Here is a 27,289-nt window from a genome sequence, read left to right as displayed (position 1 = left end):
CGCCCCAGGAGACGGTTTCCGGTGTCATGGCGGCGTGAGGTCCAGGCAGTCGGTGAGGCGGCTGCAGGCCCGTCCCTGCGGAGCCGCTGGTCCGGCGGGCGGGGATGTGACCGCAGGCCCTGCCGGCCTGCCCCGGGCGTCGAGTCAGCTCCGTGTCAGCCCCCTCAGTCCGCACCGATGGCGGGATCCGGCTGCGCGTGGGGCGCGGAGCCGCCGCGGTTTCTGGAAGCCTTCGGGCGGCTGTGGCAGGTACAGAGCCGCCTGGGTAGCGGCTCCTCGGCCTCGGTGTATCGGGTGCGCTGCTGCGGCACACCCGGCTCGCCCCCAGGAGCGCTGAAGCAGTTCCTACCGCCAGGAACCACCGGGGCTGCGGCCTCGGCCGCCGAGTATGGTTTCCGCAAAGAGAGGGCGGCGCTGGAGCAGTTGCAGGGTCACAGGAACATCGGTAATTGCCGCTGTCTCCCTTCTTGTCTTGCCCAGGTCTCAGCCTGGCGTTCCGTCTTCCGTCTTTTAGGCTGGAGAAGTGGGTCTCGCCCTGTACTCATCACCGGGTACAAGGCCGTTTCCCATCCCCCTTTCACTCTGCAGTACGGGGAAGATTGTCTGCTTTGCTCGTAGTAGATGCTCAGTAAATTCTGTTTTGCTTCAGTTCTCATTAGAGAATGTTGCACGGAGAATTGTCTTCTCAAGTGAAAGAAGGTGTATCTTTGGTAGATTGTCATCTCTTGTACGGAAAGTTTTGAATCTTTGCACACCATTGAAAAATGGGAAATATTTCTCGTACTTGTGACGTCAATACTAATAACTCGTATAGGTTGTTCTTGATACATATTTGGTATGGATTTGGGAGAAATGACTCCTAAATTTTACATAGACGTTCGTATGGAAGTGTGAAAATTATACATGTGAACTTTATACTTTTAGCCAGGTAAGACCATGTTTCATCATTCAGATATTTAGAATGTAAGATATGTAATGATTACTGGTGATTGATCTACGAAAACAGTTTTCATTCTTATTATACCAACAGAGAGCTTGTAATTAGTTATGGCTTTATAAATGTCTTACTTCCCGGCAGACATGATCCATATTTAATTTGAAGAGTGACCTCTTTAATACCACCATTTAAAGAAGAATGCCTGAATATTAGTGTTGCTTTTTTTTCCCTTTTCTTTTTCAGGGGTTGCTAAATGGTGTATATAACCTGGCTATTTAGGAGGGAATTTTTTTGGCCTAAGGACTTGATAAATCTCTACAAGATTGTTAAAATGTCATCTTGAGTGTCTTAATCTCTCCTTTTAATATTTAGATAATAGAGCGCTATTCTGAATCAGGAAAGGATTTTCAGTTTTGATTTTGCATGTTGTGACATTTAGGTTAAGAGTACTTAGTATTTGGATTTTTCTTCTGATCAGTTTGGCTTGGCACCCTAAGTGCATATTCACCCATCACTGAGTGCTTGGGAAACAGTTTGAATTATTGTGTCATATTTAATATCTTTTAGTAGTAATCTGCTGCTGAAGGTCATCTCATCTTATTTTGTTAAAATAACCGAGTTGCCCAAAAATCTTACTCATGGGAAAAATAAATTACAGCGGCTTGCTCATTAAAGTTACCCTTCTCTAGACTTCCCCCGATTTTTATCTACTTTAATAGTCACTCATTCTGAGTCTGGTTTTTAAAGTATTGTAATTAATTTCTTTTCTAGTGACTTTGTATGGAGTCTTCACAATCCACTTCTCTCCAAATGTGCCATCACGCTGTCTGTTGCTTGAACTCCTGGATGTCAGTGTTTCGGAATTGCTTTTATATTCCAGTCACCAGGGTTGTTCCATGTGGATGATACAGCATTGTGCCAGAGATGTTCTAGAGGCCCTTGCTTTTCTTCATCATGAGGGTTATGTCCATGCAGACCTCAAGCCACGTAACATATTGTGGAGTGCCGAGAATGAATGTTTTAAACTCATTGACTTTGGACTTAGCTTCAAAGAAGGCAATCAGGTAAGACATACTTTCTCTCCCGAGCCCCTCAATGGTCTAAAACAAATATTTTTAAATAACAGAGGTGATTTAGTAGAGACTTAAGAGATATTTGGGGCTTCCCTGATGGCTCAGACGGTAAAGCACCTGCCTGCAATGCAGAAGACCCAGGTTCAATTCCTGGGTCAGGAAGATCCCCTGGAGAAGGGAATGGCTACCCACTTCAGTATTCTTGTCTGGAGAATTCTATGCACAGAGGAGGCTGGCAGGCTACAGTCCATGGGGTTGCAAAGAGGTGGACACAACTGAGTGTCTAATACACATGTTTGAGTCAGGTAGGAGAGAGCTAATACAAGAGGGCTCTGAAATTTTTAAAAGTACTTTACACAGAACACAATTTTTCTTTGAGCGTTTGGTTAATTGTTGAATTACTGTTACTGGCGTCTTCAGTCTTGGGACTCTAATGGAAGAACTCACATGACAGTTCTGGCAAATGGCCCATTCTCCATAGTTTATCTGCTCTTTGCAGAGTGTCCTTATTTTTCAGCAGTGCCTCATAGGCAAGAGAGTATCTAAAGAAATGAGCAGTTGTATGGAAAGTGTGCAGCTTGCCTTTGAGAACTATCCAGTTAATGAACGAAAGAATTATAATCGCCAAGGACTAAAAATTCTGGCATTCAGTGTGACATTGGCTTATCACACATTCTGAGAGGTAAATACACTGTAGAGATGTCTGGAAGGTGGGCAGTTTTTGATTGGTTATAATACTTACTCATTTTCTTTAGGATGTAAAGTATATTCAGACAGACGGGTATCGGGCTCCGGAAGCAGAACTGCAGAATTGCTTGGCCCAGGCTGGCCTGCAGAGTGATACAGAATGTACCTCAGCTGTTGATCTGTGGAGCCTAGGAATCATTTTACTGGAAATGTTCTCAGGAATGAAATTGAAACATACAGTCAGATCTCAGGAATGGAAGGTAAACTGAACCCGTGTTTTGCTTTCAGGTCCGTAATCCCAGTGTAAGAGTACTCAATTTATAATGATTTTCGTTGAGGACTCTGATTGCTTTATCGCCTCCATATTCCCCTTACTACCTTTAATGCTACTTACTCCTCAGTCCCATAGCTACAGATGCGCTAGGGAGCATTGCATGCTCACTGTTTTTAGCTGAGGCCTGGCATGTTGTAAGTGCTTAATAAAGTGTTTGAATGAATGCCTTTTCCTGAGGAAGCAAAAGTGGTTTGTTTAGTAAAGTAATTGTATTACATTCTAAAATATTACTAATACAGTAGTATTCTGTGAGGATTGTTAGAATAGATATTGGTTATTTACACGTGAAAACCTGGGGGCACGAATATGTAAAACCAGTAGCTCAAGGTCATACAACTGGATGTTCTGCCCCTCGTAGTCAGAAGTTCAGTGTTCTGTCCACAGTTCACACTGCTTCCTGTTTGTGCTCTGTATGTGAACTGTCCTGAGAAAGTGACTGCTGCTTATAACATTGTTTGCTTGGGAACATGGGTTCTAAGTTCCAGCTGACATAGGAATTTACTTTGTGCATATTTGTGAGTTAAGAATTTTTTCAAACGTATTGGGGCTTGAATGTTGTGGTGGTATCAATCTCTTTTATACTAGGTGTTTGAAAAGCTTACAGTGTTTAGGAATTACTGATTTTGATAAGAAGCAAGTATTTTTTTGAGCATATAATACTTAGTGTGTGGCTGTTACAGAGTTTTATTTCTCTTAAACCCTTAGTCATCTAGGTCTGTTGAAACAGTTCTTGGAAGGAATACTTTAATAGCCTAGTAGTTGTACCTTACATTTGGCAAAAAAAAATGCTGCTATGGGAGTAAAACCAGTATCACTCTTTGTCATTAGTACCTGCACACAGTCCAGTGTACTTTGGGGGTACTTTCTCTAGTGCTTATACAGATAAACACATCAATTTCCTGCATTAGGCTTGACTCACTTTGAATTCTTTGAACTTTTCTGCTTAGGACAGGGCCAGTTAGAATTAGATCACATTCAGTGATCTAGTTAATTATTAACTTAGGCATTTAATTTTTTTTCTTTTTTGGTGAAATTTAGAGGCTGATGTGTATTAAAGCAGTCCCCACTATTTGCCCCCTAGATAAAAGTATCATTCTGTATTTTATCACTTTCTGTGGAGGCACAATTACCAAATATGAGCTTAGGCTCTGAAGTTAAATCTCTAGGGTTTATATCTTCCCTTCACCTCTAAGTTACTTATTTAGGTTTACTAAACTGTGGTTTACTTTCAGTAAAATGATGATAAGAGTGTTGAAATGGTATCTAATTCTTAGCATCGTGTGTGGCCTGTGGTAAGTATTGCTATTTGGTGATGATGATAAATTGAGTATTTTTACTCATGTACACACTTCCATAGTACTCCTGGAGAAAATGTTATGTTCCACAAGGATTTAAGGTATGAATAATGTGACAGGTGCAATTTTTAAATTCTGCCCTGGTTTCTCCTTGATAGTTGATTTTATTCCATCTGAAAACCAATTGAGGACTCATTATGAGGACACTCTGACTCACCTAGCACACTTTTATTTTCTCAGTTTGCATTAAGTTACATTTCTGTGTGGTTGCCTTGGTATTTGTTTCTTTATTCATTCACCTAGTAAATGTTCACACAGTGTTAGATACTGAGAATAGAGAAAAAATTTCTCTTCTCTAGAAGTTTTATAATAATGTTATGTAATCTCCTTCATTAAGGTTATAAACTTTTAGATGAGAGTGTTTTCTGTTGTATTTAACTTATCAAACTGTTCAGTGCTGTGTGCCTAGTACTCAACAAATAAGGACTGAACTGGATAACCAAAGAAGGACTTTTCTGTCTTTTTAGGCAAATAGTTCTGCTATTATTGATCACATATTTGCCAGTAAAGCAGTGGTGAATGCCGCAATTCCAGCCTATCACCTAAGAGACCTTATCAAAAGGTACATTCCATGTACTTTAAACTTGCTTTTTTCCTGAATGGATTTATATTATTTTCTGGTTTGCTTCATCATGTAGAGGTTTTGCTTCCTTAGAATTAAAAATCTTTAGATATTCTATACAGACTGGTTTCTAATAAGAAACAAAGTAGTCAAGTCATTGTAGTAAATTTATTTTCAAAAGTGTTCTTTTTTTCATGGCAAGTACCAGGTATTAGGCTCTTACGCTGTTCAGTGGAAGATAGATGACGAGTCACTGTATGTTGGGTCTTCTGTAATGCTGCCAGTTCTGTAAATGGAGAATAGGTGTTTAAAGAGTCTTTACTAACTAAAGACCAAGTTTACTTTGGAATGCCAAAATAATGTTTCATGTAAAGTAATTATATATTATACTTTAAATAATTACCATTGAAAACTTTGGGGACAGATAGAGTGTTTCGCTTTCACCCATTCCCCTTAGTGGTAACATCTTAAAAATCTGAGTACAATGTCAAGACTGGGAAATTGATATTACAGTCCATGGAACTCAGATCTCACCAGTTTTACGTGCACATATTTGTGTGTCTGTGTGTATGTTTTACAAATTACAGTAGTTTTAAGCAGCTGCTAGTAGCTGATTGATACTAGATATTGCATGTTGCATTTTACATTGAAAAAAGGCGGTGTAAAATTACATAATAGATTCTAGGATAGAAGTCAAATTATATCATGGAGTCTAAGATAGAAGTCTCAGTTCTAGCATTGACTTTGTTATTTAGCTTGAGAGTTTTTTTGTTTTTAATGATAACTTTATTCTTTTTCTTTCTGCAACTAATACTAGATTTGGAAGCTATAAAAAATTGTCATGAGAAATTATAAGCTCATTTTCTAGTGTTAGCACTTTGCTCTATTTCTTTTCAGTATTTTCCTTCGTATTTTGTTGTGTATGCATGCAAATCATTCGGACCTTTTTTTTTTAGACTGAAACATAAATACTGAAAAAAATGCATAGCTTAGTGAATACTTAGGAATATTATTATATCTACCATTTAGGTTGAGAAATAGAACTTTACCAGCCACTCTAGAAGTCCTCTGTGTACTCCATCCCAATCGCAAGCCCCTTCTTCCTCCTCAAAGAACCACTGCCCTGATTTCATGGTTATTACTTCCTTGTTTTTATTATAGTTCTGTTACCTAAGTGTGCATCCCTAAATACTATAGTTTAATGTTGCTCTTCTATTAAGAACACTTTTAAGTTTCATTTACTTTAAAAGGTCCCTTTCCATCTCCTACCCTCCTTTTCCCTTGTTTATTTGTTGAACAGCCTGGATTGCTGACTCAGTATAGTTGTCCACAGTCTGAATTTTACAGATGGTGTTATTGTAGTATAGTTTAACATATTGCCCTATTTTCTGTAAATTGGTGGTTGTATATATGGTACTGTGTTTTTTTAGGTTAGCACATAAGGTGGCTATCTCCATTTGATGTGTTAACAGCTGTTAATACTCAATGCCTATATCCATTACTTTGTTAGGAATTGTAGAACAGTGATGTTCTTAGTCTCCTCGTTTAGTTAACTAAAGATGAAATAAGCGCTTGGTTCTCTTAATTAGCTTGTTTTCATAATGAATTGATTCCTTATCTTTCAAAGTGGATCATTTCCTTTTTGAAAGGTCACAATATCATTATTAACTAATGAATCTAAATACATTTGGTATAGTTCAATCCGTTGCAGTTCTTATCCTAATTGAAACTGAAATTATCTCATCTTTGATGAATTTGAGGCTCTGCAGGTTAGCTTTGGCATACCTTGCTATCTTTAATAGCTTCATCACTATCTGGTATGAGAAGATGTTTCCAGTTCAAAGTATACATTTCCTGCTCCAGACTTGGAAGTAGCCATTTCTTCAAGAAGCCTGGTTTCTTTTAGTAGGAAGTAGTATTTCCCGCAGTCTGGGATGTGAGGCGATCTGGTTGTGACATCTGTCACGCTGTTCAGCTAAACTGGCTGACTGGGCAGGTGTCTCCTCCCTCCCGCACAGCTCCATGTGTGGCCCTCCCGAAGCTGTGCGCTTGGTCGAAGTGGATGACCATCCCTGATAGAAGAGAACCAGTCTTTGGTCAAGGGTATATGAGTAGCTGTGCTCTCTGCTAGAACCTTCAAGTAAAAGGCACTCAATCGTGTCTGAGTCTTTGCGACCCCATGGACTATACAGTCCATGGAATTCTCCAGGCCAGAATATTGGAGTGGGTAGCCGTTCCCTTCTCCAGGGGATCGTCCCAACCCAGGGATCGAACTCAGGTCTCCCACATTGCAGGTGGATTCTTTACCAGCTCAGCCACCAGGGAAGCCCAAACAAGCTCTCAAAACTACAGTCTGGGTATTAAGAATACACATTGCTATGGGGTGATCATTGATTCTAGGCCTGTTAAGTGGGTGGAGTTCACACTGATATTTCTCATTTAAATTCAATACCACAGTGTTTTTACTTCTGTTATATATCTCTTTGCTTTTATGTCAAGAATTCTGGTTCTTAAGGACAAAGAGAATGCCAGATTAGAATATTTCGTTGTTACTCATTTGCTTTATTCCACATTACACTAAAACAGTCTCAATAATAGAGCTATAGTAAGATTACTAAAAACAGTTGGTTTTACATATGCTCTTCCTGTTCTCCCATTTGAAAAATAGTTATAACTGTGTTGTCAGATTATATGGCTATTACATGCTATGCAGTCTTTATTTTTCAAACACTCTGATTTAGTCTTAGTTCTGTATGTAACTAGATATTTAATGTTCATCACTGGTCCTTGTATTCTAATCATTTTAGTGTACTTAAGCTTGTTCTTTTGATTGTAGGATTAATATTCTCTGAGTTCGTGCTTGTTATGTTATTACACTTGAAAGTCTGTTTAGTGAAGTCGCTCAGTCGTGTCTGACTCTGCGACCCCATGGACTGCAGCCTCCCAGGCTCCTCTGTCCATGGGATTTTCCAGGCAAGAGTACTGGAGTGGGGTGCCATTTCCTTATCTAGGGGATCTTCCTGACTCAAGAATTGAATTGAACCCGGGTCTCCCACATTGCAGGCAATGCTTTACCCTCTAAGCCTCTGTTTAGCTGAGTATAAATATCCTTGGTAGACATTTTTCTTGAACATGTTAAACATATTACAGTTGATCCTTGAATAACATGGATTTGAACTACATGAGTCCATTTATACACAGATTTGTTACTACATGATGTGCAGTTGGTTGAATCTGCGGTGCAGAACTGTGGATACAGAGAAACTGGATATGGAGGGCTAGCTGTAAGTTAAATGGATTTTCAACTGGGGAGAGGGTGTACTCCTAACCTGAAGTTGTTCAGGGGTCAACTGTAGTCGATTTTCTTGTAGCAAATAGTGTTGCTGTTGAAAGCAGAGTGCTGATGACACTTTGTTTTCAAGTAATTTGGTCTTTTGGTCTAAATGCTGCGAGGATTTCATGTTTTTGTTAAAAGTCTAGTGATTTTACCAGAATAATAGATTTTGATTGCTTTGGGTCTGAATTCTCAGGAAATATGTAGTTTTAGATCTTTTTGTTTGTTGTATGAAAGTATTCTTAAGTTACAATTCTTAGTGTTTGTTCCATTACTTTGCTTTTTTTTCCTTCAGGCACTCCCATTCTATATGCATTATTAATAGATTTTCTCTGACTATTCAGTATTATCACTCTCTTGAATAGTTTTTTATTTATTTTATTATTTCTTTTTGATTTAACAATTTTTTCTCCTTTCTGGACATCATCTTTTGTTTTTATTCATCCTTATGTTACTTCTAGCTTAAGCTTAGTTTATGTAATGATTTTTTTCCTTTTATTCCTAATTCTTTCCTGAGTTTTGTTACCTGATTTTTGATATTTTCTAATTTTGATTTATGTTACTCTTTAATATCTTGTATCTGTAAAAAATGCCTTGGCCTCATTTTCAGATGGTTGGTTATGGTGTTCCTGTGTGTTGTGGTCATGTCTTTCTTGCATGCATTTGTTGTCTGAGGGCAGGTTATTTTGCAGTCCTCTTTCCTTGTCTAGTAACTTTGTTATAATACTTTGTATGTGGCTCATTTTTATGTGAAATTCATTTTCCTAAATTTAGGAAGGTGTAGCTTTTCTAACTCTGAGAAGGCAATGGCACCCCACTCCAGTACTCTTGCCTGGAAAATCCAATGGATGGAGGAGCCTGGTGGGCTGCAGTCCATGGGGTCGCTAAGAGTCTGACATGACTGAGCGACTTCACTTTCACTTCTCACTTTCATGCATTGGAGAAGGAAATGGCAACCCACTCCAGTGTTCTTGCCTGGAGAATCCCAGGGACTGGGGAGCCTTGTGGGCCGCCGTCCATGGGGTCACACAGAGTCAGACGTGACTTAGCAGCAGCAGCAGCAGTAGCTTTTCTAACTATGCATAGCTCCTTCTTCTGTTGTTTTATGTAGTGGTTTTTTTTTTTCCTTGCGATCCTCTTGGCTCTTCCCTTTCCTTGCTTTTTCCTGATGTCTTTGTCTCTTTCTCTCTCAATTTTCATTTACCCCATCAATATGGGTTCTCGTCCCAAGATTTCTTTTCTCTGCAGGAAGGACTCTGCTTTAGAAGGGAGCTTCAGCCAATTGGTTTTGAGAGATTCTAATGCATTGGAGAAGGAAATGGCAACCCACTCCAGTATTCTTGCCTAGACAATCCCAGGGACGGGGGAGCCTGGTGGGCTGCCCTCTATGGGGTCGCACAGAGTCAGACACGACTGAAGTGACTTAGCAGCAGCAGCAGTGTCTAGATTATTTCAGCCCCCTCAAATCTTTAGAGGACCCCTTGTATTCATTTGTAATGTACAACCCCTAGTTTAGTTTAAACTGCTTTTCTCAAATTGGTTTTTTGTGCTTTCTAGTGAATACCTGTTTTGGGGGATTATTTTTTCTCTGGGTCATCAGATTAACTGTTGTTTCTCAGAGAAAGAAACAAACCACGGAAGAAGTTCCGTCTTCATAGATGCCCTTATGGTGCAAGTCTTACTGCTATTGATGGTTTGCCCCTAGCCACTCGGATTTTGTTGTCTAGTGAGATTACTTACTTTTGTTAGAGATGCTGTCCATAGATTGTTTTTATTTTGCTATCAAGTTGCTTTATTATTAGGAGGCTTTAATAAAACAAAAGTCATCTCACCTCTTTTTTTTTTTAATTCAATTACCGTAAATCTGTGTCTAGCTTTTTTTCGGTTAGTGTTACAGAATGTGGATCATTTTCCTATGTTGTATTTATTAATCAAAAACATTTTACATTAAAATATAGTATTATGTCTTAGGTATGTATAAGAATTTACTGAACTGTTTACTCATACATGGCATTAATATTTTTTGTAGTTGAATGATTCAGAAAGTCATGCTAATATAATTAATGTTGTGATGAATATTTAGACGTTTTTATTTTCTTTATTGGTTATATTTTCAAAAGATTTGATGTAAAGATACCTATTTTTGTGTTTTAGCATGCTTCATGATGATCCAAGCAGAAGAATTCCTGCTGAAATGGCATTGTGCAGCCCATTCTTTAGCATTCCTTTTGGTAAGTTGTATACATCTTTATTTTTTCTTGGTTATTTTGTAATCAAATAAGATATCAGAACTAATTTATATTCCCAAGCTCCTTTGTCTAATATTCATCAGTTTATTGGAGGAGTTTGCATTTAACCATGTTGTAATGAATTTAACAGCCCCTCATATTGAAGATTTGGTGATGCTTCCTACGCCAGTGCTAAGACTGCTGAATGTGCTGGACGATGATTATCTTGAGAATGAAGAAGAATATGAAGGTCAGGGCTTCCTAAATTTTATTTTAATGTGTCTTTCCTGTGTAGAGTAGACATACCATTTCATAGCATTCTCATATTTTGCTAGTTTGTATAGTGAGGATATTGAACTATATCATCTCTAAAGTACACTTACTTTTGACTCCTGCTGTATATTTAATGTGTCCCCCACCAATTTCCTATGAGAAAGCTCTAAGCCCCAGTGTGATAGAGTTGGAGACTTTAGGAGGTAATAGGGTTAGATTAGGTCATGAAGCTGGGGCCCTTCTAATGGAACTGAGTGAGTGAGTGAAGTCGCTCAGTCGTGTCCGACTCTTTGTGACCCCTTGGACTGTAGCCGCCCAGGCTCCTCCGTCCATGGGATTCTCCAGGCAGGAATACTGGAGTGGGTTACTAGCGGCCTTTAAAACAGAATAGACAGGAGAGCAGTCTTTCTCTTTCTTTCTCTGCCCATGAGAGTATACAGCAGGAAGGCAGCTGTCCACACCCAGGCAGCAAATCTGCCTGCACCTTGATGTTTGAATTCCAGCCTTCAGAACTGTGAGAAACAAATGATTGTTGTTTAAGCCACTCAGTGTGTGGCATTTTGTTACAGCAGTCCCAGCAGACTGGAACAATTCCTAAGGTCCTTTCAACTCTTTTACATCTGATAAACCTTTACTAAATAAATAAAGAAGATTATCTTTCCCAGCAGCTTCTTTCTTTCTGTCTGTGCTAATCTGCACTACGCTTTCACTTCTTTTTAGCTCTTATTTATTTATTTTGCTTTTAACAATTCATTGCCTCAAAACATATTTACTGAGTATGCACTTGCCACTGTGGATTTATTTCCTGTCTTTAGTGTAATAGGGGAGACAGTTATATAAACAACTACAAGTATATAAATGATTACTTATATAAATCTGAAGCTTATGGTAAAGTACTGAGGCAGAGAGGAGGGCTATTTAACTCAGTCTGAGTGATGCATGAATAGGCATCTCTACAGACATGTAATATCTGAGTTCTGTTAGTAATTGAAGTTGCTTAACTAAAAGTTGAGGGGTTGAGCTAAAAGTAGCTCAGAGACACAGAGATGAGAGAAAATGTGGCATATTCAGAGAACAGTAAATTGTTTGGGATGGCTGTATCTTAGGATATTTAACAGTCAGTTAAAGCTAAAAAGGTAGCCAGAATACAGGTATCTAATAGACTTGTTTGATACGTTTGAGAATTTGGACTTTAATCCCAGAGATAGTAACACTAGAATGTAAATTACACAAAAGAACTTTGTATCAGGGGTAGAAAAGTTCCTGGCTTCTGATAAGTATTCAATAAATATTTGTCCATTGTAAAATGCAATAAAGAGCCGTTAAAATTTAAACTAGGAGAGTGTTATAGTCAAACTTGGGTTTAATAAGAGAATTCTGGAAGCAGAGTGGTGAATGGACTAAAAGTCAGGACCAAACTTAGAAATATCAATTGTGCGCATGCTAAGTCGCTTCAGTCTGACTCTTTGCAACTCTGTGGACTGCAGCCCTCCAGGCTCCTCTGTCCATGGGATTCTCCAGGCAAGAATACTGGAGTAGGTAGCCATCCCTCTTCCAGGGGATCTTCCCGACCCAGAGATTGAAGCCAGGTCTCCTAGGTCTTCTGCGTCTCCTGCATTGGCAGGTGCGTTCTTACCACTTCCCCTGCTCGGGAAGTTCAGAAATATCAGTTGCTTAGCACTGAACATTTTCTTTGTGGAAAATTAAACCGTTACTGATGGAGCTAGTTTTACCACGCTGTTTCTTGTAAGGGTAAATCATTTTATGTACCTCAGCTTAATATAGTTACCTAATAAATGAAACAAACCTAATTTCTCTGAATCTGTGACAGTTGTAGGAATCTCCAATCTATACTTTTTAGGATGCCTTTTTATTTGAAATAATATTCTTACCCTCATTATTGTTTTGGAATTCCCAGGTGGCTCAGTTGTAAAGAATCCCCCTGTAGTGCAGGAGTGAAGTGAAAGTCACTCAGTCATGTCTGACTCTTTGCAACCCAATGGACTGTATAGTCCATGGAATTCTCCAGGTCGGAATACTGGAGTGGGTGAAGTAAAGTGAAGTCACTCAGTCGTGTCCGACTCTTTGTGACCCCAGGGACTGTAGCCTACCAGGCTCCTCCATCCATGGAATTTTCCAGGCAAGAATACTGGAGTGGGTAGCCTTTCCCTTCTCCAGGGGATCTTCCCACCCCAGGGATCAAGCACAGGTCTCCCGCATTGCAGGCAGTTTCTTTACCAGCTGAGCCACCAGGGAAGCCCAAAAAGGGGTCACTGTGGCTGCATGGGCCAGGAAATAAACCTGGGCCTCCCTCATGACAGGCGAGAATTCTACCACTGAACCTCCCATGCGCAATTCAGGAAATGTGGGTTCAATTCCTATGCTGGGAAGATTCCTTGGAGAAGGAAATGGCAACCCACTCCAGTATTCTTGCCTGGGAAGTCCCATGGACAGAGGAGCCTGGCGGGCTGCAGTCCATGGGGTTGCAAAAGAGTTGGATACAGCTTAGCAATTAAACAACAACAGCATTGTTTTAATTAGGTCATTATGGTACAAAAGTTCTAAATAATCTCTTGACATCTATTTCAAATTATTAAGTCTTTTAAGTATCTACCTACTGTATTTAATTGTCTCCTAATCATTTTGATTGCTATAAAATTCAGGCATCAACTTTCTTGAGTAAACCTTAGGGTAGACTGTATCTGTTCTTTCCTGTGTATCTTGCTGTGTAACACCTTTTTTTCTACTTCTAAATACATTAAGCATTTAAATGCTGACATGTTAATTTAAACATTTAATGGCATTTAAACATTTAAATGCTTCAGTTTAGTTCAGTTCAGTCGCTCAGTCGTGTCCGACTCTTTGCGACCCCATGAATCGCAGCACGCCAGGCCTCCCTGTCCATCACCAACTCCCGGAGTTCACTCAGACTCATGTCCATCAAGTCAGTGATGCCATCCAGCCATCTCATCCTCTGTCGTCCCCTTCTCCTGCCCCTGATCCCTCCCAGCATCAGAGTCTTTTCCAATGAGTCAACTCTTCGCATGAGGTGGCCAAAGTACTGGAGTTTCAGCTTTAGCATCATTCCTTCCAAAGAAATCCCAGGGCTGATCTCCTTCAGAATGGACTGGTTGGATCTCCTTGCAGTCCATGCTATTAAGTCTTAATATTTAAGAGTCTTACATGAACTAAAGTGCAACAGACTTTTTAGTAGCATTAAATACCTTTGTCAGTTCTGATTAGCAAGGTCAGCTTCAGATTACACTAGTTTTAGGTAAGCGTGCCTTGCTGGAAATCATGTGTGAGGACAGCTGTTTTGTAATCTTGTTGGCAGTGGGGAAGAAGTTAGATTCGAACCTTCCACTGAGACCAAAATGAATTGCAAGTTTTGTATATATTAGAGTATTAAAACAAGGAAATAGGGAGAGGGTGGGGAGGGAAGGAAAAAGGACAGGCAGGCAGGAGAGAGTAAAGGAAAAAAAATTAGCTAAAAAATCATAGGAGATTAAAATACATATATTCCTGGAGTGGAGAGGGCACAGTGTGCACTAGTGTGCACAGAATTCAACATAATGATTCAGCAAATTTTACCATGACATGAACCACCATAGACAAAATATTGACAGTTCTTACCACAGGAAGAACCCCTGTAAAGCAAGCCAGTAGATAGTGGGTAAAGGACACAAACAATTTATATGAAAGGATGTACAATATATCTCACACACATATTTCATTCTCATTTGTTGAAATGTTAATACTATACTCTTGATATCTCTGTCACTTGTCACATTGACAGTGAAGATGTGGGTAAGGTATAGGAAAACATATTCTTGTATGTCACTGGAACCTATATGAAAAGCCAATTGGTAACTCTAGCAATTACAAATTCATATGAATTTTGACCTAGCAGTTCCATTTCCAAAAAGTTAATTTAGAAGTACACAAGTGAAATGAGATGTATATACAAGTTTATCTATTACAGTATTGTTTATAATGGCAAGCAGTTTCGGAATAGTTTAATTATTCATCAGTAGGACACATTAGAGAATTTATAGAATGAAATATTAAATCACCATAAAAATAAATGAAAAAATTTTGTGTAATGATATTGAAAGGTCTAAAAATGTAGTTTTAAAAAAGATTGGGACTTTTTATTTAAAGCATATATGATTATGTTTGCTTGTGTAAGCTTATAAAGTTTATGGAAGGTTACAGAAGAAGCTAATAATGCTTATTGTCTTCGGGGGGGGGACAGAATGACATTTTGGAAAGTTGCAAGAAGACTTTTCTTTTGGATTTCAAATTATTTGAATGTATTAACTAAAACAGATTTAAAATATAAAAAAATTATTAAATGCATTACATTTATATTAGTCTTAACTTAAGTATAATTTTAAAAAGTTACAGAAAATGATTTCATTACCTAGTTATGGATTCTTGAATTTAAAATCTGAAAATAATGAATGCTTGCAAATTACATCAAAGTGATTACTTCTGTATTTATTAATAACCAGATGTTGTAGAAGATGTAAAAGAAGAATGTCAAAAATATGGACCAGTGGTATCTCTGCTTGTTCCAAAAGAAAATCCTGGCAGAGGGCAAGTAAGTGAATATTTTTCATAATTTGAAAATGATTCAGTGGTTATTAAAATCCTGTACAAAATGTTTTAATTTTAAAGAAAGATACACACAAAATGTTGCTGGAAATTAAGAATTTGCATTATCACGGTTTTTACTTTTTTGTACTCCTTTCTTTTTCCAAAAGTTCTATAATATGCATGTACTTTTTATCAGTTAAAAAAAATTTTTTTAAGTGTTAATCTACTTTTTAAGCCATTGTATACAGCCAGCTGAATCATATGCTAATTTAGGTCAGGGTCAGCTACAGAAATATTTGGCCCAGTTTTCTCTAATTAAGCACAGTAGGAAAACCATTTAGGTTAGGTTCTGATTGTAATAGAATTATCAGTGATAATTTAAACAAGGAAAATGTACTGGACTGAGAATCCTGAAAGCTGAGTTCAAGTTTCAACTTGGCTTGTTTTATGAGGGACCTTAGTTTTTTCATCTATAGAATGTATAGGCTAAAAGTATGATCACAGTTTCTGAAGAAAACTCTGTGATCCTAAATTAAGTCCTTCTTTTATCTGTAGGTGTTTTTTTTTTCCCTCAGAAAATAGAATATTGTTTGATTCTGTTTCTTAATCTTAACATCACTGACATTTGAGCTGCGTAATTCTTTGTTTGGGGAGCTGTCATGTACATGACAGGATGTGTAACATGTCCTTGGCCTCTGCTCACTGGATTAGCCTCTTTCCACACTCCTTCTCAGTTGTGACACCGGAAATGTCTCTAGACAGTGCCAAGTGTCCCCTGGTGAAATCACTTCTGGTTGTGGATTTTGTCTTTCATGGTTAAATATTAGGAAAATTCTTGGCAACTGAAAAAAAGTGAAAGAAATTTCACTCTCGTCTTAGTGAAAAGTTATTATTGCCAGTCTACTGATAACAGCATTTACCTCGTTCAGTGTCAGGAGCATACTAATAACTGCATCCTTGCTGTTTATTTTTTCAACCAGTATTTATTGAGCACAACAGGTAGGATACAACAGTGAATGAAGCAGACAAAAGAATGTATAATAATAAGTGTTATGGAGAAAAAGAGATTGGAGCAGAGATATAAAGAGTGCTGTGGAGGGGTGGATGGCAGTTTTAAATAAGCAGGTGAGGAAGAACATAATGGATTACACTTGAGTCAAAATTTGAAGGAGGTAAGGAAGAGAATTCTAGCAAAGAGAACAGCAAATTTCAAGACCCTGAGTATTCCTGGTAGGTTTGAGGAGGGCAGTGTGGCTATGCAAAATGAGAAGAATGGAGAATAATGGGAGATTAGATCAAGGAAGTATGGGACTATAGGACAGATCAAGGAATGAGAAGGAAAGGTATTGGAAGATTTTGAATTAAGAATTAACATGATCGGACTCAATCTGAGTGGCAAAATAGAGAAACAGGAAAAGTCTTTTCAGGGCAAAAGTGTCCATCTTGTAGCCTACCAGGCTCCTCCATCCATGGAATTTCCCAGGCAAGAATATTGGAGTGGGTTGCCATTACCTTCTCCAGGAGATCCTGCTGACCTAGGGATTGAACCCGGGTCATGAAAAAAATAAGTTTGACCAAAAAGAGTAACAGCAGCATGGTGCCCTGAAGCGTGCTGGGCCTGTGACCGAAGGTCCATGGGCCAGACCATCCTCTGCTGTCAGTGTGGCTTTGGGCTTCCCTGGAGGCTCAGCTGGTAAAGAATCCGCCTGCAGAGCAGGGGACCCGGGTTCCATCCCTCGGTTGGTAAGATCCCCTGGGGAAGGGAATGATTACCCACTCCAGTGTTCTGGACTGGAGAATTCATCCCTACACATTCCACGGGGTCGCAAAGAGTCCAACATGGCTGAGCAACTTTCACTTTTATTTTCATAAGCAAAAAGACACTGGCTTTATCAGTGCTGAAGAATTGATGCTTTTGAACTGTGGTGTTGGAGAAGACTCTTGAGAGTCCCTTGGACTGCAAGGAGATCCAACCAGTCCACCCTAAAGGAAATCAGTCCTGAATATTCCTTGAAAGGACTGGTGCTGAAAGTGATAATCCCAATATTTTGGCCACCTGATGTGAAGAACTGACTCATGGGAAAAGACCCTGATGCTGGGAAAGATTGAAGGCAGGAGGAGAAGGGGGCGACAGAGGATGAGATGGTTGGATGGCATCACTGACTTGATGGACATGAGTTTGCATAAGCTCTGGGAGTTGGTGATGGACAGGAAAGCCTGGCATGCTGCAGTCAATGGGGTCACAGAGTTCAACACGACTGAGCAACTGAACTGAACTGACACGACTGAGCAGAAGAAATAAGCTTCTAAGTGGAGAGTGAATGTAACTTTTGATAAATTCTTAAAATCACAGATTTAACTTCTTTCAGTTATTGAAGATGTTGCCTAGTTGGTAAAGTCAGCATGAATTTTTCAGTTCGATCATGTTAATTTTTTAAGGAATATTCAAAAAATACTGGAAAATAGATTATGGGATGCTTCCTACAATTATAAACAGTAGTCAAGATTAAAATGATAGAACTCTTATGTAGTTAATTACATAATAAGTTATAAAATGTGTTTCCTTTTTATTTAGTTTACAGTGATACAATGTGTAAAACTGTAGGTTATCTATGAAGCAAGGAGTAAGATAGGAAGCATTGTATTTCTTCTATGAGTGCATGTCTACTCATTTAAACTTTGGTCAGGAGTAATTACTAATTAGTTTAAAAAATCAGAAAGAGCTTCATATTCTCATTGGACATCATCTAATCTTCCTTTTATATTTAATGAAGAAGTATTTATTGCTAGAAACTATAGCTAAACACATTGGTTTTTGGAAGAAAAGCAGATATAAAATATCAGCTATATCTAAGATGAGTAAAATGAGCATCAATTTTTAGCACTTGATGCTAATTACTCTTTGTCTTTAAGAGTAGTGCATAGAACGGAAGAGGCAAAATCAGTTCTACATGTCCATTTTATAATATTAATGAATTTAGAAAAATCCCATCATAGGCCAAAATGTCCTAGGTCTCCTTGTCACACTTTATCCTTAACAGAAATATTTGCATGACCAGTCATAGGCAAGGCATGAAACTTTGTTTACCAATGCAGGCAGAGTTCATTAAAAAAAGAAAAAGTATTGAATTTAAAGTTGTTTCTTTTTATATACTGGAAATTTTTATGCGATTTGGAAATACTTTGATTTTTCAGCTAGGAAAAGGGCTCCTAAGAGAGGGGAAATGAAAAGGGATAACCTGCCTGAACTTATCGGTAGATCCAATTTTAGGGAAATGTACAAATGAAAGTTAAGAATCTGGAGATTGATGTCTGTCTGTTCTTGCCTCCACTTTGAAAGTCTCTGAGTGTCCTAGGATGCTCGCACCTCAGTTTGAAGAATATTGATGTAACAAAGGAGGCATCCAACTGAGGTGGGAGAGGCAGTTCTATCCCGGTTCACATACTTACATAGTAACTGAGGAACAGTCATTTCACTTGCTTGTAACTGTTGCTTTAGATTGTTATTTCACTTGCTTGTAACTGTTGCTTTAGATTGTCACAATAAATTAAATTAGACTAATAAAGTAAGGTATTTCAGCTACCTCGGAGAAGGCAATGGCACCCCACTCCAGTACTCTTGCCTGGAAAATCCCATGGACGGAGGAGCCTGGTAGGCTGCAGTCCATGGGGTCACTAAGAGTCGGACACAACTGAGCGACTTCACTTTCACTTTTCACTTTCATGCACTGGAGAAGGAAATGGCAACCCACTCCAGTGTTCTTGCCTGGAGAATCCCAGGGACCGGGGAGCCTGGTGGGCTGCCGTCTCTGGGGTCATACAGAGTTGGACACGACTGAAGCGACTTAGCAGCAGCAGCAGGAAAGGAAATTACCTAGTTTTAAATTTCTTCCTTACAATAGTTATGAGACACATACAACACACACACACACACACACACACACACACACACACACACACGAATTTGGAGAAGCACTGTTCTGAAACAGTTTTGATGAAAATGAAGTTACTTTGTTTTCTCTATTCTCTTACAGGTCTTTGTTGAGTATGCCAATGCTGGTGATTCCAAAGCTGCTCAGAAATTACTGACTGGAAGGATGTTTGATGGAAAGTTTGTTGTGGCTACATTTTACCCACTGAGTGCCTACAAGAGGGGATATCTGTATCAAACTTTGCTTTAATCAGTAACCTGAGGACTGTTTCCTGTTTCTCCTCTTCCATCTCCTGGGTTATTCTACATCTGAATGCAGGAGTACCCCCCTTACCATTTTAAGGGAATACTTTGTATCTTTATTCAATCCTGCTAATGTGCAGCCATTGCTCAAGCAGCGACAGGGTTGCAGACATTAGGCACTGCGTAGGACAAGCCCTCTTAGCTATTCATTGAGGGGTTGTAGAGCATCCATGTGGGCATCTTTTATTTGTGCAGTAGGGCAAGTGCTGCTCTTCAGTATGTAACTTAAAAAGATACTATTTCATGTGATCATGAAGCAGGGATGAATACTATCCTGTCATAGGAATATTAACAAATTTGTTAGCGTTGGTGACATCACCTACAGATTATTCCTTTATGTTGTTAGGTGGTTCTTCCTTATTGATATCCGTAGTTGGCACTGGATGCTCTCGGTAATTTTAAGTAATTGTCAAGCAGCAGTTCCCTACTGTGTTCTTAACACTGAGTTATGATTTTTTTTAAAGGAGTACTGTAGTACTGAATATTCCTTTAAAGAAACTGCGGTGAGCCTATCTATATATTTTTTTTTAATTAAGGCTTTTAAAATAGAAAGCTGATGCTTGATCTTGCACAATTTTTATGTCTAGTATGTATGCTCGAGTGAGTGTGCAGGTATGAAAGATTAGAGAATATTTGAGTAGCATTCTTTATAGTGTGAATCTTGTGGGTTAATACAGTCTATGCCCATTTCTTCCCTACCTGTTTAATGTCTATAAGATTTAGGATACAGGTTTTTTGGGAGTTGGTGTGTCTGAAACAATGAAATGAGAAAATAGTCCATTCCTGAGAGGCCCAGAACACACAAGTCTAGACTGGATTACATTGAAACTCTCTTAAAGTGAGAAAACTCTTGTAAGAGTTTTGGTATACATAGATTGCCCCATCTTTCAGGGTCTGATTTTGACCCTGTATTAGCTCATCTGTTTTGTACTGACTCTTCTAGGATCATTGTAAGATTTCTCAAGATAGTGTTCTGCCTACTAAGATGGAAAATTCATGTTGATTAAAAAGAAAGAATTAGTTGTTCAGTGAAGGGAAAAGAAAACAATAGGTGAAGGGTGCATAATCAAGGATTCTGTATTTCTTCCTTTTTCTCTCATCTCCCTCCCACACCTTCTTTTCCTCTTCCTCCATTCTTTATGTCTATCCTTAGCTGAAGAGAAATTAGAGGAAAGCATCCTAGCTGGTCGGGTGGTCTGACTTTTGACTGCAAGGAAGTTAAGAAAGGTGTAGCTATAATAAGGTGGAAGTAGAAAGAAAGAAAAACTCATGAAGAATTCTTAAAAAGATTTATAGCAATATAACGTGACCCCAGGTAGAAGCTACTAGTATTCATGAGTTCATGGGCACAGGTTGATTACATGCTCTTAGGAATTATAATTATGGATTCCTCTCACTTTACAGTAGATTGTCTTCAGAGGTTTAAATCTTAGGAAATCTTTATAAAGCACTGATTATACAAAAAAAGTTATATACAGGTTATGAATTTTTTGTTTTCGTAACTAAATGAAAAATTTATTTATTTATTTATTTTCCTAAGGAAAACACTTTTATATCTTTCCCTGCTGGAAGGCTCCTCATAGTTTTCCCTGTGGGTGCCATGCAGGTTATTGAGAGCCCAGTTAAGAATTTACGTCTTAGAAGATGAATTATTTTACCCTGTTCACACAGTTACTATTTGATATTTTAGTTAATCATAGTTACCTAATTCTTCAGAACTCTCCTTAATATTTATTATGAAGCCAAATTTGGTATAAGGAGGATAAATAATGACTTGCCAAAAGACCTTGTGGCCTGGTGCCCGAGGGAAAATTGTATAAGTAGCTTCTAATATGTGCCCTTAGGAGGAAGAGCTATTCTTTTTCATTTTGGCCCTTTCAGAGGTTTATTAGCTGGTTTGGTTTCAGGTGAGAATTTGAGAGAGTATTATGGAGACCTAAGCTTTCCTAAAACATAAATGTTTGTATGGGTAGCAGCTTCTGTGGTGATTAAAAGCACCAGGTCCTTCCATACATACTGATGAACACAGTGCAAATGAGTTCTTTTCAAGGGCAAGTATTTTAGGTTAGCACGTATACCTTTCTCATTTCCCTTCCCCACCACCACCAAAAAGAAAAGTCCTTACAAATAAACTGCAGGTGGGCTTCTAAGCTTAATGATGCAGTGTGCTGCTAACATCTTGATGCTGAATTTCACAGCATTCTTTGATCGTCTTATTGTTGATGTATTCATCATGAGTATATGTAGTGTTTAACACTGTAGAATTTTATTACAGAAGATGCTAACTAGATTTTAAGTGTGCTGAGGGAATAACTGATGAGCCTAAGTAATCATGCATTGAATTAAATGTTTTATATTTGAGCCACAAAATTGAAAAAAGATGCCTCCTTTGATTTAAATTGTTATTTTATAGCTCTTAGCCCATTACTACCAAAGATGACATTTGCAGATTTTTCTCCCTCTTCTAATATTATAAGAAGTTTAATCTTGCTAACTTTTTAAAACCTGAACCAAATATTAAAAGATGCAGTTTTCATCATCGTTTAGGATGAAATATGTACACAGAGATTTTGATTTCTTGAAGTTTTAAAAAAATTTTCTTTTGGAGAGGTAGGGTAAACATAACAAAGGTTCATGTTCACTTAGCCCCTACCAGTTTGGGAAAATTTTATCTCAGGTAATTTTTCTTTCCCTAAATTAATATCTGTGCTTCCTTCCTTCCCTCTTGCCTTCAGGTTTCTTCTTTATTGTCCCATGATGTTGTCCTGGTACATTTTTGTCCCAGAAAAGGCATGTAAATTGATTATTCTGTAGGAAATCTTTGGTTCTTTGGAAACATATTTGGAGGAGATGGCTAGTTGGCCACTTTCGAAACTTTAATGCTGTATTTAGAGAAGAATAAATGGGGTTGGATGCCTCAGTAAAAGATAGCACTAGCCAAAAGAAACTATTTGCTGCATTTTAAAGGCATAATAACAAAATGAGCCTCTTGCAATAAGAGATTGGTTGCATTTATTATTACTGGATGTCTTCCTTGTTTGTGGCCATCAGCATAGCACATCTTTAGGAAGAAAATTCTCTGCTATGCCTCCTCGAGCCACTGCTATGGCTGCTTTTAGAACAAAACCATAAGTACAGTTTTTCTCATCCTTCTCCCTGTTTTCATTGAAACAGGTATTGCCTTCTTTTTAAAGGTACTCTGGCTGCTAAATAAAAGAGTGCTGAGCTATGTTAAATTAGCCTTTAAAAAAAATCTGAATTATTATTTAACTTCTTTTCTAGAATCCAGTTACTTGTACTTGCAAATTTATTATAAGGAATGTTGCCAGAAAGAGTGCTGCCGTGTAAAGGAAGTTGAAGAGAAACTATGGGCTAAGGTTTGTTTCTGTCTTAGTTCACTGTGCTTCACGCTGGTAAGGGAGTCAGTTACCTTTCTGAAATAAATTATAGTCAGAGTTACAATACTCAGATGCTGTGTTATGACTCATTTGAGTTATTTCTCAAATGCAGGTTCTGACATTTTGGCATCATTTTCTTGGGCTTTTATCCTAACCGTATAAAATTAGGCCTAGCTTACATAATTTCTGCTATTAGTTATATTTGGCAGCGTGACATTTTATTTTTTATAATTTAATGAAAATCAGCACCATAGTAGCTGATGGTAATTATACTGACATAGTTACTGGGTTGGGGTGGGGGAGACACTCAGTAACCACATGTTTTACCTGGACTTTCATGCAAGGGTACGTGCTAGGTGGCTTTATTCAGGTTAGGGTACAGATGGAATCGCATCATGACTTTAGTCTGGTGGATGTGTAGACACTCAAAGATTTAAGCAAGTGCCTTGTGTTTCCTGGAAAATATTAAAACTCATTTGGGTGCAACCTTCCCAGATGATAGTAGTTACTGCTCCTTTGCCTTTTCCTTGGAATAGCTTTTAGTTTGAGTCATGTAGTATAAAACTCCAACACATCCTTGGTTTGCCTTTTTTTTTTGTATGTGTAAAACTGTTCATATTTAGTTTTTTTCCCCAGTATTACATATAATGGAAAGTCACAGTTGTCTAGCAGAATCTAATCCTTCCTTGGATGTAGTTCCATTTTTAATACTATGTTCCTTCTTCAAATCTTACTACTCTAGCTCTCTGATAAAATTAATTTCTTGTTAATTGTGGTCACAATACAGACCAAACTTTGGTCACAGCTCAAAAGAATTTCCATTTCTTAAGGTGCTCAATAAATCACCTTTACTTTTGAAATGTTAGCCTTTTCAGGTTAGTATCCCTTTCTAGCTTTCTCAATGAATAAAAGAATGTTGAATCTCTGTGAAATGGAATTCATCTGAGCCTCTTGTGGTATATTTGGGTAAGTTACATTTTCTTAGTGATAGAGGAGTATGGTTTTAGTTTCTGAAGTACCCAAAATTGTAGAGATTTTGTTTTGTTTTAGGTTAGCGTCTTCTCTGACACCACAGGATGTATATCATGTTTGTTATCCAGTGTTTTTCACTGGGTAACACAGTGAAAAATGTTTTAATTCACACAGTGAATGACCAGTAGATTAACACAGTGACATGTGATTGACAAGCACTTATGGACATTTAAGAAGGCATACAGTTTTACCTTTTTGCTGCAATTTTGGGCTTTTATAGGAGAAATGGGCTGTAAAAGAAGTACCTGAAAACCAGAGAGCATTTAGAAAATTGTTTATGGGTGGTCATGAAGGTGATCTTCAGGATATGAGATACATAGTTTACATAACCTTTGTTCTCCTGATGTGAAGTTTGTATTCATTTTCCTACAACTCAGCACTTTTGTTGTCCATTACACTATTTAGAAGGATTAATGTTTTATTTGCTTTATTTGTGCTTTTCAGAGAGTTGTCATAATCATGGCAGTTACGTTTGTGGCACTATCAATGCCAGAATTCATGGGAAATTTATCAAATGACTGCAAGTTATTTCCCATTAAATAAAGTAACTTTCACAGCATCCTAAAGGAAACCGAGGGCTTTTTTGAAAGTCATGTATGTTTTATGATTAGCTTTGTGATCAGAGAGAACAGAGCATTCTGTCTCGTCTTGCCTTATGTGACTATTGATCCATGTGACTGTTGATCCTTGTTGTGAAGTAAAAGAGCTTATTTTGTTATACTACTTTGTATGATGAGAATAAGTCACACTCTGAAGGAAAAAACCCCAAACTGGAATTGTCAGAATTTTTATTCCTATTTGCAAAACTCTTAGGTAATAACATCAGAGCTATTTCTTATCATAAACTCTTGATTGTCAGCAAGAGAATTATATGTAGTTGGTTCTGTCCCAGTTGGAATTCCCTTCCCTTTCTAAGCTCTTTCCTTAGTAGTATTCATGATGTCAGGATAGTGAGTGTGTAAAAGAAAATGTAGTAAGGTGTTCTGTATTACACATCCAAAATCATGCATTTATGGACTCAAAATCTTTTCAGTTTTTTGAATTGTCTATAGCTATTTTATTAGCATGGGTTGTCAAAAATCTCCCAGATTTAAGAGTAAAGAAGAGAAAAGTAATATAAACAAAGAGATGAGGGGAAGAAAATGGCTTCCTTTTTAAGGTGTTATTAATTGTTCATATAGTTTATGACCTAAAAATGATATTTATTTTTAAAAATCCAACTTTGGTACCTGTAACGTAGAAACATTGCCTTTTCTATACATTCCTCATCATTGTTTCCCCAAAAAATTATTTTAAGAGTGTATGAGACCAGATTAAATATCCATATTCAGTTTGGTCAGATTTTTAAAAATAAATATTTAAATGGGACTCGATCTTTTGTGTATTTGGTACACATCAACACTTATGCACGTCAAGGCTCAGAAAGCAGCTGGGGACCAGCCGCCTGCGTGTCCCTGCACATGGGTTCAGCGGGTGGCCCTAGCATGCACTCGCTGCAGTGCTGCAGCGCCTCACGGAAGTAAGGCGTGTTAAGTACGGTAAAGAAAAAGTTACGATGCATCTCTGGGGAATATCTACTTTGCAGGGTGTAAAGCTGTCATGTCTCTTTCCAGCAGAATTTAACTCCTTCGTTCTTTTTTTTTTTTGAAAAAAAATCTTAAATAATTTAACATTCCTTTATATCCTCCAAACAGTGTCAAATCTGGGGTAGAACAGATTTTTCCCCCCAAAGGACTCCATCTTTGTTCTTTTGTTCACTCTTTGAAATCCAGTTATGATCAATAGATTTTGAGAATTTATGGCTTCCTGTATTGGCACTGGAGTGGTTGGTTGTGAATATTAAAACCTACTACTGTTTTCCCTCAATAACATGTAATAGCTGTGTTCTTGCTTAGAAGGTATGGTTAGAAAAATGTGAACGATCACTTAAACCAAAGCCAGTTATAAGGAGTATTCTCTCCTGTTGGTTTACCTTCACCTCAGAACTACAAGAATATTACAGTACACAACAGCTGTCTGTAACATTTCTACCAGTTGTTTCAGTGGTATTTCTTGGCATTTCTTGGCACTATGGTTCTCTGTTCTCGGTGATGTCTTACTTTTTTGTGATTAAAAAAAATAAATAAATAACTGAGTGGGACTATAAATGTAGATGTGTATCAGTACCAAGAAATTCTTTTCTCAAATCTCTATATTTCTGATTTCTATTCAAGTCTTTTAAACATGTTTTTTCTTGCTGAGTAGCAAAAAACTTTTATTTTCCACTTTCCTATATGCTAAAAATGTATGGACACAGCATTTCAATTAACTGAATTGCATATAGTTTTTTTGCTGAAAACTTTATCTGTAAACACGATTGCCTTGTTCAGTTTTGTTGTAAACTGACTTACCATAAGATGCACTGTTGATATGCTTTTTGATGTGTGTGTGTTTGATAAGGGTGATAAAATAAAGCTTAAAAACAAATGAATTGCTTTTTATATTTCAACTATTTCTGTGTTTAGTATAAATATTCAAGTTTAGATAACAGGTAAGTATACTTATTTTATGATTTAATTTTTACTGAGAGCTACCATTGAAAACTTTTCATGTAGCTTGTTTCATTCATTTCTAAAGAATATAATTTTTCACTTTTGAAAATAGTGCATAAACTGACAATACCAAAATGTAATTTTTTATTTTGGAATAAATGTTTTTGATTATGTAGAAAGAGCCTTATCTCATGAAAAGAACCAGAATTCATAATTGAGAAACTTGTGTTCTAATCTTGGATCTTTTATCAAGTTGGATGGCTTTAATCAAGTGACTTAATTTCTGACAACAATGTGAGATCGTAGGTTCAACCATCAGTGTGGAGCATCTCCTAGATGATGGTACTATTTTAGATTATGTCATGTTTAACGTTCCCTTTTATGTTTATGAAAACTAAAGCCCAAATAGGATAAATAAACTTGCCAACATTTACTGTGACTTACAGATGGTAATCATATCCTGGTGTGGCATGTTTTTTAGGAAAAAAACATGGCTGTTCTGTGTGATGAATTCAAGGGAAAGAGACTGCCGAGAAGGATACCCTAAGAGACTGTTTTAAGAGCTCAGACTAGAGAAAAGGAGTATTTAAATGAGTAATTCTCACACTCCGTGTATAACAGAGTCACCAGGGAGGGCTTGTTAAAATGTAGAGTGTTGGACCCTAAGCTCTAGAGTTATAACTATAGTTTTCGCTGGGTTTGAGAATTTGCA

The 27,289-nt window shown here is 37.8% G+C and overlaps 1 protein-coding gene across 1 annotated transcript; it reads left to right on the top strand.

Moving 5' to 3' along the window:
- On the top strand, positions 1–26,516 carry UHMK1 (U2AF homology motif kinase 1). Its single transcript, XM_006054491.4, has 8 exons — positions 1–445; positions 1,709–2,001; positions 2,766–2,957; positions 4,854–4,948; positions 10,437–10,513; positions 10,662–10,760; positions 15,298–15,386; positions 19,417–26,516. Exons 1-8 carry the CDS (start codon positions 178–180, stop codon positions 19,561–19,563), a joined length of 1,260 nt encoding a protein of 419 aa, XP_006054553.2. The 5' UTR covers positions 1–177; the 3' UTR covers positions 19,564–26,516.
- Positions 26,517–27,289: the final 773 nt, after the last annotated feature.

This window comes from Bubalus bubalis, chromosome 6, assembly GCF_019923935.1.
Source record: "Bubalus bubalis isolate 160015118507 breed Murrah chromosome 6, NDDB_SH_1, whole genome shotgun sequence".
Taxonomy (NCBI): domain Eukaryota; kingdom Metazoa; phylum Chordata; class Mammalia; order Artiodactyla; family Bovidae; genus Bubalus; species Bubalus bubalis.
The sequence above is the reverse complement of the archived record's forward strand: the minus strand, read 5'-3'. Positions and strand labels throughout refer to the sequence as shown.